The sequence below is a fragment of the Hydra vulgaris genome, chromosome 03 (genome assembly GCF_038396675.1).
Source record: "Hydra vulgaris chromosome 03, alternate assembly HydraT2T_AEP".
Taxonomy (NCBI): Eukaryota; Metazoa; Cnidaria; class Hydrozoa; order Anthoathecata; family Hydridae; genus Hydra; species Hydra vulgaris.
In genome coordinates, this window is record NC_088922.1 from 33578051 (window position 1) to 33592534 (window position 14484).

General features: G+C 27.9%; 1 protein-coding gene across 1 annotated transcript in view; it reads left to right on the forward strand.

Annotated features, from left to right (window-relative positions):
- The first annotated feature begins 2639 nt into the window (after positions 1 to 2639).
- LOC101234482 (BLOC-3 complex member HPS1) overlaps positions 2640 to 14484 on the forward strand; it is a 68164-nt gene continuing 56319 nt past the window's right edge. The window contains exon 1 of the mRNA XM_065792972.1: positions 2640 to 3014. Within this exon, the coding sequence (XP_065649044.1) occupies positions 2772 to 3014 (243 nt within the window). The 5' untranslated portion in view covers positions 2640 to 2771. The remainder of the gene's footprint in view (positions 3015 to 14484) is intronic.

Here is a 14484-nt window from a genome sequence, read left to right on the forward strand (position 1 = left end):
ATCAAAAAATATGGTATTAGCAGCAGCATCCAATCTTTTCAAAACTGAACACAATAATGTTTTTTTTAGACCTGATTCAACAATTGCGGAACAAGCTGAGTTTAATAAGCTTAACTTTGAAAGGAAAACGGCAAACAGCAATCTTGAAAAACATGGTAATCTTGATAACCCATTTCGATTTGTCATCCACAGTGACAGGGTCCGCTACATCGATGTATCTAAGACCCTTGAAATCAACGGCCGTTCAATACATCCATTTGCTGAATAGCAAAAACCCCATATTGCACACTCAAAACTAATCAATACGCAATAACATCAACTATACTACAAAACCATCTACATCAGCCCAAAACTGTCCAAACAGCCATAGACTACTTTTATAAGCCAGGAAATCAATTTAAATCAATTATACTGTTACTACACAAATGCTTGATCACTGAGCAAAAAAATTTTCTGCTTGAAGCCACAACACAAACTTTTAAATATAATGTTGTTTATAAATGAAACTTGGGCTAATATAAACAGTTCAATACACTTGCATGGCTATAAACTATACTGCAGTAACAGGGAAGGTTGCAGAGGTGGTGTTGCAATCTATGTAAATGACAAAATAAAATCGTTTGAAGTTAATATGCACCAATTAAACTGTAAAGCTGTTGAACAAGTAAGCTGTACTGTAAAATTAAGTGAAAAGAACATTTTGCTTGGGTGTATTTATAGACTTCCTCGTAAACACAATGATGATTCTTTTACCTGCTTAAACCTTGAACAAGCACTTTTAGCATCATTAGTTTCGGCGTCGGATGTTTCAATTTTAATAGGTTAACATGAATTGAAGGTGTAGCATGTACATCGGAAGGCACCACTTTTTAACAGCTGCGGCTTGTGGGTCTACTATGTAATAGTTATATAAAAAATCAAAAAACAATTACAAAAAATTTATGACTTTTCTATCGACTTTGTACATTAAAGTATATATACTATACAACTTCAATGAAAAACGGCTAGAGCATACAGGTGTTTCTGTCCACTACTATGGGGTACAGGTGTTTATGTCCACTACTAGATCAATAGCAATTCTGCATCTTTTTTAAAGTTAGAAAAGAACTGTATAATTAAATAATTTATTTCATTGATTTACTATAGTAAAACAATCAAGTAAATTAAATTTGTTATGGTAAAAATAAGTTAAATTTACTATATTAAAAATAAACTAAATTTACTTTAGTAAATCAATCAAACAAATTATATCTTTTAAGTATTTATACAATTCTTTTTCAAATTTAAAAAAGGTGAAGAATTGTGATTGGTCTAGTAGTGGACAGAAACACCTGTACGCTCTTGCGGTTTTTCATTGAAGTTGTATAATTTGGTATAATTTTTAAAAGCAGTATATAGAAACATTCTTAAAACAACATTGACATTAGAGAATGTTGATTTAAGTTTTATTATTGAATAACCAAAAATAAATCCAGGTGGTTTAGTTTTCTGGTTTCACCGGTACCAATTTTAATCGAAGTGGTAACCAAAAAGTTGAAATGCAGAAATTTGGAAAATAAATGCTTGTATCGCTTAGGCAGTTTATAAAACTTTCGGGCGCGCAATATGATTGCAACAAAATCCAAAATTAAAAGACGGAATTTAAAACTACACAGAAGTAGAACTTAAACTTGCTTTTGCCTTTTAAATTCAGCTAAAAGTCCTCTCCCAGTGAAGTCTGATTCCTCAATAAACACCATTTTGTCTTGTTGGCGTTTGCGCGTTTTTTTTTTGTTTGTTTCGAGTCAACAGAGTACTCGTGAGTGCCCACTAATATCATAGCTTCTTTTTCAAATTTTTTAAAACTTGATATAACCTTCTGCCCGAAAAAAGACAGAGAATATACAGTTCATTCGCCACTTCAAATTCAACAGCTTGAAGCATTTTGTTCAATTTGTTGAACCTTTTATAATTGTGAGTCGGATGAAAATCATGAACGATGTTTCCAGCTAATTCCATTTTTTAAAAAATCTTACTTAAATAATTATACTACATAAACAATGCAGTATACGTATTTTATTTCTTTGACATGCATACAAAAAAGTTTATTGTTATGTTTTTATATTTTGTTTTTTCATTCAAGAAAAAATAGATTCAAAATATAAAAATAGAATATTCTGCTTTTTTATTTTAATTATTATAACTTATAAAAAAGTTTTTTTTTTAAGTTAATTAAAAAATAATAATTTCTTGTTGGCTGGCCTCTCCAAAAACCCTGGCCCTGCAGCGGTTGCCTGCGCTGGACATGTCAAAGAAACGCCTGCAAGTGTGTGTGTAAGTTTTTCGATTTCTGTGAATACCTTCTTGGAGGTATAACAATAAATTTATAATTGATATCCAGTGTTCGAATAAAGTTCTAGGCATATTTCACGTCATCGGAAATAAAGGAGGTGTGAACTTCCTAGATAAATGTTCTGCCGCTCTGCTTTGCGACCTAGAAGACCTTTAGGTCTTTAGACTTAGATCTTTAGGTCTTCTAGGGCACCAACAACAAACTGTTAAAAAAGCACCCTTATATACATAAAGATCTTTACATCATTTTGCATGCTTTTTGTTCTTTTATAGATAAATTATCTATGTTAGAGGTGTATCACTGCTTATCTTTTACTCTTGATTGCGTAATTAAGTCACGTGCTCCGTTTAATTGAAATAAATAAAATAGTGAAAGTAGAGAAAGATTTAGGTTGAAGTAGATAGTTTTAATTTAAAATCAATTAAAATTCAATTATCCAATGAAGTCCCTTGCTGTTTTCAGTGGTTTTCCGGATTTATTATACTTATGGACTGATGAAGGTTTCAGAGAACACCTTTATAACACGTTTTTGAAAAGTAAGCTTGATGAAGTATATGATATAAATAGCTTTGCACAACAACTTTACAGTCCTTTAGTTACGTCTAATAACTACATGAAACAATTTGATAGTGGATATCGTAGAATAACTTGTGAAAATGGACTTTTGTTTGTGATGAAACAAGTAAGAAATACCTTAGCTCAAATTAGTTTTACTTATATTTACATATATTAAAGCTTATATTCTAGAGTATATTATTAGAAATATAAATGTTTATATTAAAATATTTAATAACCGCACATGAATTTATGTGGTGCATTAGATAAACAAATATTTAATATTTTACTTTCATTTTTTGTCAATTTTGCATCAAAAGTGATACAAATAAAATTATAAGGTAATCATTTAACAAGTGACATTTAGGAAAAACTACATAAACAATAATGATGATAAACTGAACAGGGTTCCTAAAACTAAAGCAAGGTAGAGACAAGACATGAATCAAAAAGCCAAAAGAAGTGGTTTGGATTGTCTGAAAACTGAAAAGACAAAAAGACTTCCTGGTTAAAAGGTTAAGAATAACAAAAATCATGTTTCTAATAACTTCATCATTATACTTTTTAACCATATGCTACCACAGTTACTAAACCTACAAAATTCTCATTATGGCTTTATGGAAAGCTTTTGATATGTCTTAACATTCAACAGGTTTATCATTCAATGTTGACAGTGTCTGTTTTTAAGGTTATTATTTAATATGATGTAGCACTCAGTACAGTTGGTGTTATGTACCAGGGTCCTCAAGAGATTAGAGCCTATAAATATTAGAGTTCTATTTTTTTACAGCTTTATTTATAATAACAACATTTTTTGTTGTACTTGAATTATGCAATAGGAAATATAAAGTCTGACATTGCAAAACATATTTTTTTAGCACTGAGATCTGATTTTTGCCAAGGAAAATCCCCATGTTTTAATAAAGTTAATCTTATTCCTTAGGATTTTTTGAAAGGTTGTATAGAAAAGCACAATAAGGAAGGGAACCCAAATAGGACTCATCTCGAACATTTTTTTTCCAGGGCCCTGATTGTATTAATTTATCAAATTTGTTATTTTGTTATGTAACAGAACACAAAGAGGCAAGTTGAATAATTTATTAGCTTTAGATTTTTTTGAATGACAATTATTTTATAAATAAAAGATCATTATTAGTTGCAAAGTCACAATTACAAATTAAAGAAATAATAATAATAAAAAAGTTTAACACAATTTAATTCATTTTCATAAATGTTGAGAAAATAAAGAAATTATTTTATATTAAATATTAAAATAAGATGTAATGTTGAATTTAATTATTTAATATTAGAAGAAAAAAAACTTTCCATAATATATTTACATAATAACATTTCTACATTGTTTTTGTTAATTGAATTTTTCAACTAAAATTGTCTTAAATCTTAAACTTGTCTTAAAATTTTTGAATGTTTATTTTGTTTCGATTATTTTATTTTTTAATGTTAAATAAATAAATTTAATAAATAGATTTTTATAAATCTATTTATTAAATTTATTTATTTAATAAATTTAAAAAATAGATTTTTTATTTTCATAATTTTTTTATTAACATAATTTCTTTCTTTTCTTTACATTTGTATAAATGAATTAAAATTTGTTAATTTTTTTATCATTATTTTTATTGCGGCTTTGCAAATAATAAAGATTTTTTACTTTTAAAAAGTTAAACAAAAATAAAAAATATTACAAACAAAAAATATTACTTACTGCAAAAAAAAACACGAAAAATTAATAACTTTTATCAGCACTTTTTTTTGTGACAAACATTTAAGTTTCTGAGTACCATTTATACAAAAATATATACCGTTGTTTTTTCACTTGCCTTAAGGCAAAAAAGTTAAATGAACTCTTTATGAATATTGTTGACAAGAAATTTATTTTTTTGTAAAAATAGAAAAAGAGGAAGAAAAATTGAGTGCAAAAATCTAATTTTTTAAATTTAAATAACATATTTAATCAAAATTCTTTCTAAATTATAAAGAAATTTCTATTCCACTTTTTTTTATTTTACCATTGCGCTTTCACTTTATTTTTTACTTTGGCTTTATGACAAAAAAGTTAAACATATGCTTTATAAACATTTTTAATGCAGTTTTATAATATCTTCACAAGGAATTTATATAACTTTTTTCAATCAAAATTTTTTCTAGATTATAAGGATATTTCTGTTTTCATTTTTTTTATATTGCACGATCTGTTAATCATATAAAGCTGATATAACTATTATTTAATATTTTTTCTAAACTTCCAACTTCCACTTCTAACGCGATAAGACGTGTTTTTGAGGAGAAAAAATTTATAAATTTTTAATATTATAGTATTAAAAGCTGACTTTGAGGCTCTAGAAAAAAGAGTATCAGCTTTAGAAAAACCAATCAAAGACGACCAGTTAACTGAAAAAAACCAAAAAATAAAAGAATTAATAAAAAAGTTAGAAGATAAAAATTGTAATTATGAAAAAGGTAACGAAGAACTTTGGACTGATGTTGTAAAAGGTAAACAGAAGAGAAAATCAATAAATCAACTCAACCTGATTAATGCAGTAGCCAAAGAATCAAAAGAATGTAATTATTTTTGGTTTAGCAGCATCTACGAATAAAAATAAAGATAATGCATTTGACAAGGATAAAAAAAATGTGATAACTATTTTTAACAAAATTGATACAAATGTTAATATAGAACACATTATCAAGTTAAAAACAAGGAACGAAAATCAACCACCTTTTATCGTTGTCTTAAAAGATAAACATGAAAGAAATAAAGTTTTAAAGTCTTCAAAAGTATTAAAAGACGATGACTTGTTCTCGAAAGTATTCATAAATCCTGATCTTACAGAAGCAGAAAGACATAAAGCAAAACTCTTAAAAGAAGAATGTCACCGAATGAACACTGAAAGAAAACAAAGAAATGAAAATAATTATTATTTCAGAATCAGATATGATCGAGTAGTGAAAATCACTGTATAGCAATTACCAAAAAACTATAAGATTAACAAAATCGAATATCATAAATCAACGGACAAGAACAAAAAAACCATCAATGAAATAATTAAAAAAATAAATTACGTGTCAAAATCAATTGAGTCAATGAACATATTATCTGAAAATACAAAAAATCTAACAATTAATAATAACGACGTAACAGAAAATTTTTTATCATGTTGGTATACAAATGCTACATCATTAAATTGTAAATACAATGAATTTATTGCTGAAATAGTCACATCTTACTCACAGATACTTTTTATTAGTGAAACATGGTTTAATGAAAAGTCATTAAGTAATGTTCCCGGTTATAATATATTTTGCAAAGATCGAGTAGGTAAACACGAAGGGGGAGTATGCATATAAATCAAAGAAAATATTAAATCTGTTACAGTTTCTGATAAAATGTTAAATGATGACGACTTAGAGCAAGTTTGGACATCACTGCATATTGGCAATGAAAAGATACTTTGCGGATGCATTTATAGACCAGGCACAATTGACTATGAATCTAATCTGAAAATAATAAATTCAATTAAACGAAGTTACAATCTATTGATAAAAAGTAAGTATTCCGGCCTATTGGTATGTGGAGATTTTAACTACTTTTCGATTAAATGGAATAAAGAAAACATTGGCAAACTTATTAATAATTCAGATATTTCTGCTAAAGAGTTCTTAAAATGTTTAAATGATTGTTTTATAACACAAAACGTAATTAAACCAACTTTTCAAATTAATGAATTTAAATCAAATAATGTTCTTGACCTAATATTAACAGAGTCAAACAAAAGAATAGTTGATTTGAATCATTTTGATAATTTGGGTGCACTTAGTCTTAGTCACGGTCACGGTTTTTGTATTGCTTTAGAAATAATTAAAAAAAAACGAAAACAGTAAAAAAAAATATAACTCTGTACAAATACGGCAATTATGATGGCTTTTCCGATATGCTAAATAGCTACGACTGGCATCTTGAATTCAAAAATTTAGATGCTAATGTTTCATACAACAAATTTGTCGATATTTACAATAAAGGTCTTATATATTTCATTCCAACAATTGCAAAGAGAGTTGTTAAAACAAAAGCGCCTTGGATGAACTCTTACTTAAAAAAGTTAATTAGAAAGAAAAGAAACCTCTGGAGAAAATGTTTACATAATCGTTTTTTAAACAAAGGAAATGTATTAGAATACAAATCAATTAGAAATAAAGTAAAAAAAGAAAGTAAGAACCAAATTAAATTATATAAAACAACCATCGCCTTAAACGTCAAAAATAACCCAAAAGCAATTTATGCATATATAAACAAAAAATCAAAAGTTAAGGAAGGAATTAACGCATTAAATGTAAACGGCAAACTTGAAACAAGTTCTTTATCAATAGCGCATTCCTTAAATAACTATTTTAGCTCCGTTTTCACCAATGAAATTAGTGACAATATGCCATTCTTTAAAAATAGGACAAACATTATTTGTGATGACCCTACATTTTTACCGGACAAAGTTTATATAATCCTGAAGTCACTAAATCCAAATAAATGTACAGGAGTAGATGGAGTTCACCCATTTCCTTTAAAGTGTTGCGCAGATGCGTTCTCACTTCCTTTATCACTTATTTTTAATAAATCGTATGACACTAGAATAATTCAATAGATGTGGTTAAATGCTAATATAACACCATTATTTAAAAGTGTAGATAAATCGGAACCATCAAGTTATCGACCAGTATCACTTACTTCAGTTATAAGTAAAGTAATGGAACGTATCTTAAAAGCTACATTTATGTCGCACTTAGAAAATAACAATCTCTTGACTAAGGAACAACATGGATTTTCTAAAAAAAAAAACTGTTGTACAAACCTTATAGAATTTATGGATCTAATAACTCAAGCAATGGAAGATAATTTACCAGTAGATATCATTTTCCTAGATATGAAAAAAGCTTTCGATTCCGTGCCTCACAACAGATTGTGTCTTAAACTAAAAAATTATGGATTTAACAAAAAAGCAGTTAGATGGTGCAAAAATTTCGTAAGTAACAGAGTGCAACGTGTCGTCTGCAACGGCGGATTTTCAAATTGGTCTCCAGTTACAAGTGGAGTACCGCAAGGGTCTGTCTTGGGTCCGTTTATGTTTATTGTTTATATAAACGACTTACCGAATGAGTTATCAACGAACTGTAAAATGTATGCTGATGATATTAAACTAATTAACATAATTAGATCATCTTCTGATATAGATAAGACTCAAACAGATCTAAAAAAATTTATGACATGGTCACAATTATGGCTATTAAAATTTAATGTCAGCAAATGTAAACGCATGCATATAGGTAGCAAAAATACTAGGCATATATACACAATGTATGATTCAGTGCTAAATAGAGTTGAATTACCAGAAACAAAAACTGAAAAAGATTTAGGAATTATAATTTCAAACGACTTAAAATGGTCCAGTCAAGTTAATTATGCGTCTGGTAAAGCTAATAAAATGTTAGGAATTATAAAACATTCATTTTAAAACTTAGACATAAACGCATCTAAATTATTGTACACCTCTCTTGTAAGACCGCATCTAGACTACGCAAATTCAGTGTGGTGTCCTTACTTAGAACAAGATAAAAAAAAATTGAATCGATACAACGTAAAGCAACACGTACAAAATGTCTTCAAGGGAAAAACTATGAAAGTAGACTAACCTACTTTAAATTAACGACTCTTGAAAAAAGACGCAAATGTAATGACTTAATCCAACTTTTCAAAATAGTAAAAAAAATAGATAACTTAACATTGGAATACCCACCAGATTTAATAACTTTAAATACGAGAGGTCACAACATGAGGTTTCATAGACAATTAATTAAAAATCCAAAGAGGTACTATTTCTTAACAAACCGTGTCATTAACAGCTGGAATAATTTAGATCAAAACATTGTAGATTCTAAAACACTATATCAATTTAAATCAAAGTTGGACTTATTTTTAACATAAATTGGCTGTTAAAGCCTAGATTACCTAGGCTCCGTACATTGTCATTGTACATGTACACAGTTATTATTAAATAAATAAATAAACTGTTATTTTTGCACAAAATAAAACTTATAAATATAAACAAGAACATTGCTAAAGCAGGCTTGGTCGGGAAGCGACTTTTATTGATCGATTATAAAAACAAAATTTTTAATTTTATTTTTTAAATTATAAAAAGTTAAGTAAGTTTTAATAAAAAGTATAATAAATAATTATACAAATAATAATATAGATTAATTTTTTATTCTTTAAATGTAAGTCAAAATATTTCAGAACTTAATTTTATATGATTAAATATATATATATATATATATATATATATATATATATATATATATATATATATATATATATATATATATATATATATATATATTTAATATATAGATATATTTTATTTATACCTGTTGTAAAAATTATCATTAGATGAATTCATATTCAAAAAATCAGTTAAATTTTAACTATATTTCATTATCCAATGTCATTAAATCTAAATAGTTTACGGAAATTAAGACTTGTCTGCCATGTATTAAAACTTTATGTACATTTGCAGGCATCGGATACCAAGGATATTTTGACATATAATGTTTTGCCGTATCAAAACAATATTTTTCAAATTTATCTAAATTAATTTGATACTGGGAAGAAATGCATATAAGAATAGTTTTAAATTTTTTTATTAATTCTTTATCCACGTTAGTTATTTCGGAAAATTTTTTAACATTTTCAAATGCTCGGTGTGCAGAATTGCCGTCGTTAGTACTTCCAAAACCACCAACTTTTGGTTTATCCACGTGAAGGTGTACATTTTTAAAGAACCGTTGTTGTATTTCTTTTTTTCTACATAAAAGAATTTTCTTTTTACTAGTACCTCGAATTTGCCATTTACATAAATCATATCTGTATGATATATGGACGATGCATTCAAAAAATTGTATCCAAGCATGCAGTGGACTAATGCCATACTGTAAAGTATTAGGTTTAGGCTTAAATAATTCTGCGGTTTTGAATTCCTGCACTTTAACAAAATCATTGGGAGTAGCTCCACATATCGGACAAGCTTGGTTTGATTTTGTTCCAGTTAATATATTTAAAATTTTGCCATCAATTAGCGTCATAAATAAAGTAAAGCTGATTTGAATTTTTTTATTAGAGAAATAAATTGTTATTGGCTCTAGCTTATTTATTTACCCGTCAATATCTTGTTTTTCTTTTAAAATGTGTTCTGTGGATTCCTTTATGTATTCCACTTTTAAAGGTCTAGAAAACCGCACAGATTGAGGAGTGCGATTGTTCCATAAGATGTTATTAGTTTCTGAGTTCAAACGAAGTGGTACAACAGTTATCACAAATAAATTTGAATCAGAATGACAACCAGCTGTATCAAATTTTTGTTTATAGGCAGAATGACCAGAACTGCCATCAAAACCATAACTAAATATCATATTGGCTATAATTTCGTTAGTATTAATGGATTCCATGTGCTGAAAAATCACTTCTTATTGTAGTTGTACAATACGTTTCACTGTATGCTCTAACAAATTCTTTAATGGTACTTGTGCAATGATATTGGAAATTGATATACCATTTGGTCTACATGCTGATTTATATTTCCAGATCTCTTTGTAATCTGGATACATTTTACAATTTTTGATAACAGCTTCTTGTCTAATGTTTTGATACTGTTGTTTACTTAAATTAGAATCCAAAATTAATTCTAATACTTCTTCGGCTGTATAACGTACTGCTTCTTTATTGGGTGAAAATATAGTTTTTTTAATTTTAGTTGGCTGAGATGGGCTTGTGTTCAATTCTTTTCGAATTAATGCTAAATCATGTTTCTTTTGCTGATTTGCAGCCATACTTGCTGCTTGTAATATAAGAGATGTTTCATGCGAGTTATCCCGGCATAACTCTGATGCTTCCAATCTCTTGGCCCGATCCGATTTTTCGGTATATGATAACCTTGGTTGTCCAGAAGATGTTGATGGAATTGATTGACTTGAAGATGTTGATGGAATTGCATCATCAGTAAATGTAATTTCTCTTTTTAATCAATGTGAATTTTTACTTTTAAATCGGCATATTGTTCTTTGGCAATCTGACCATTTTTGTTTAAAAGAATTGCACAAACTACATTTTCTTTTGAATATCATTGCTAATAACTACTGTTTCATCACTTCCAATTATTTGAATGACATGCTCAAAAACATTTGACTTTTTCTCATTTATATCTTCCTTTTCCAGGCATTCATTAAATAAATCCTCGTATTTGAAAAGGAACATCACTGCAAAAAAACAGATATATTTTTAATTGGGGCAACTAGGGGCAAGTTTTGAAAATTGGAATATATTCCTGAACATTACCAAAATTTAATCGTGTAAAAATATTTTTAGGAAATACAGAGACATTACCAAAATTTAATCGTGTAAAAATATTTTTAGGAAATACATTTTTCAAAACTTTGATTTGACTTTTTTTAAAAGTCAAATCAAAGTTTTGAAAAATGTCAAGGAAGAAAAAATTCTATACACACACTTATTTCTTTTATATAATCAATATAATAATGCAGTATTTTAATTTAATTAAATATTTAAAAAAAGTATATACCTGTATAAAAATAATTTTCTTTACAGCAATCAAAAATGTTATTTATTTCAAAAGTTATGCTTTATTAAACTGACAGCTCACTTTACGCTCACTGCAAACTAAGCTGAGATTAAAAATATCCACAATTTGAGTGCATATTAAAAACAAACTAGGCAAATAATTTAAAAATAGACCACATTTATTATCACTTTGGTGGGTTTACTTTAAGGTACCAAAATAAAAAACTTTTTTAGAACTTAAAAAAATTGGGTTTTTGCCAAAAAATTGGGTCTCAAAAACCATAGTGCAGCAGTTTTGTGAAGTAAAATATATTTTACCTTTTTAGTTTAACCATTTAAGTTTGATTAATGATAATTTGATGCAATAAAAATGTGCTTCTAGTTTGCAAAAGACAAAATATAATCAAAATTTACTTAAAATGTAATATGCTTTTTATATATTAATTTATAATATATGTTATAGTTAAATAAACTGATGGATTTAGGTAAAATATAAAGTTATTAATTGCACACATAGTGTGCAGTTTGTAAACTGGTCATTATAGACTGCTATTTCAGGGGTCTGTTGCATTGTGGATTTTTTTTCAACATTATAAAGACACTGCTAAAATAAAAGGTTGTTATAATGTTTTTATAGTAACGCAACAATTTAATTATTTCTTGTGATTATCTTACTTAAGGAGAATTGTTTTAAATATTTTTAACTTATATTATATATTACAAACTATGCAAAGCATGAAATGGTTATAAAAAAATATTTACTTTTTTATTTATTATATAATTCAACCACCCTTAGTTTTATTAGAATCTTGTTGAAATAAAACATAAATACTTAAATAAATAATTATATTATATGCTTTGATAAATTGAAGAACGTTGGTTTCTTTACTAAACGGTCATTAATAGTAAGTTGTTACTTTTTATAAAAATATCTCTTAATTTTATCAAAAAAAAGTTATATAAGAGAGAAGTTTAGAAATAATTTATTCTAAATGTAATTTATTTTGTTTTAGTTGAGTTTTTTTTATTCTTTAAGAATTCATTTATCTTTTTAGTTAATTTTTTTAAAAGTTGTCTCCCGTCAAGTTTTTTTTGCGCTTTTTAAAATGTTTTAAAAGCATCTAAAAAGCCGGGGCCATGTTGTTGCAACTAAATATTATATGTGTGGTCAGATATAGAGTGTGATTGTACCTGCTTCCTGACCAAGCCTGCTAGATAAATAATAATAATAATAATATATTAAATACTGTTGAGATTTAATGCTATGTTAAATCTTTAACAGACAAAACAAGAAATTTAAATATACTGGATTAAGTCTATTTTAGCTTTAAATTAGTATTAGTATTAGTATATATTTACTGCAAGGAGATAACTCCTGGAGCAGAGCATGAATATAAGCCCTGCTAGTCATAGTGTAAGTAGGTAATTGCATTGTACATTTTATGTAATAATTAAGTTTTTAAAATCTTAAAACCTATTGTAAAGGGTTCTAAAAAGATTTACCGAAGTTTGTAAAACAACATTATTTGGAAGATTGTTCCAAGGATTTGCTACTCTGTTAGTGAAAAATTTATGGCATATTTCACAATTATTTGTTATTTCTCGACGTAAGCGTTATGATGACCGTACTTAGGTTCTGCTGTCAATGGTTTAACATGCCAGTTAATTTTATTTTCAATTTTAAAATGTTAAATGCAATCAAAACGTTGTTAAAGTGTCTAAATTAAGGAGATGCAAGCGATCTTCATAGCAGATTTTTTTAGACTGAGGTACTTTTGCAGCTCTTTTTTAAATATGTTCAATGCGTTTTACTGCTAATTTTGAATAATTATTACACAATGGAGTCACAAATTCTAAATGCAGTCTGATATAAATTGTGTATAATTTCTTCCATAGTTTTTTGTCTCTGTTGATGAATGAATTTTTCATCCATCCTAAGATGTTATTAGGTTTTGATGCAATTTTAGAAGCGTGTGTATCCCACTTGCCATTCAACGTATTCATAATGCAGAGATCATGCTTGTTTTCATATTTCAAAATGTTTATGATAGTTGAAGTTGCAGCATTAAACATGTAATTATTTTGGAGGTTGTTTTTACCCATATTCATCACTTTACATTTTTTGTAGTTCAGCTTCATGTACTATTTTTCAGACCATTCAGTGATAGCATTTAAATCAAGCTGTAGCTTGTCTGAATCTGAAGCATCTTTAATTGGAGCAATAATTTTGCAGTCATCCACATACAACTTACAAGTGAAGTAATTAATAACTGACAGTAAATAGTTTATATAAATGATGAACAAAAGTGGACCCAAAACTCTGCCCTGAGGTACACCACTAGTTATGTCTGCCCAGCTGGATTCACACTCAGTAAGAACAACTCTCTGCTTTCGATTAGCAAGAAAGTCACCAATCCAGCTAAACAGTTTTCCAGAAATCCCAAGTGCTTTTAGTTGCGGCACAGTGTCAAAAGACTTGGCAAAGTCAAGAAAAATTAAATCAACACATTGATTATATGCCAAGGATGAAGAAATAATATCCATGGACTCCAAAAGTTCGGTAACACAGAATTTATTCCTAACAAATCCGTGTTGTTGTTCTGCATAAGACCACTTGGGTCGTTGTATAAATGATTTAAAATTGTGTCTCCGATGATTTTTCCAAGACTTTGCACGGTACAGACGTGAGTGAAACTGGATGGTAGTTTTTTTAGGATTTAAATGACTTCTGGTTTTGTGCGAGGGCGTGGCATTAACAATTTTCCAAGCATTGGGGATGAAACCTTCTTGGAGTGAACTTTGAAATATTTTGTCAGAAGGTATGCTATTGTACTGGCACATTCTAAGAACCCATGGGTGCACACTGTCTACAGCTGGAGCTTTATATAGGTCAAGCTTAGGATCTAAATAAACCTTGGCCTCTGAAACTAAACTGGTGGTTTTATTCTTAAAT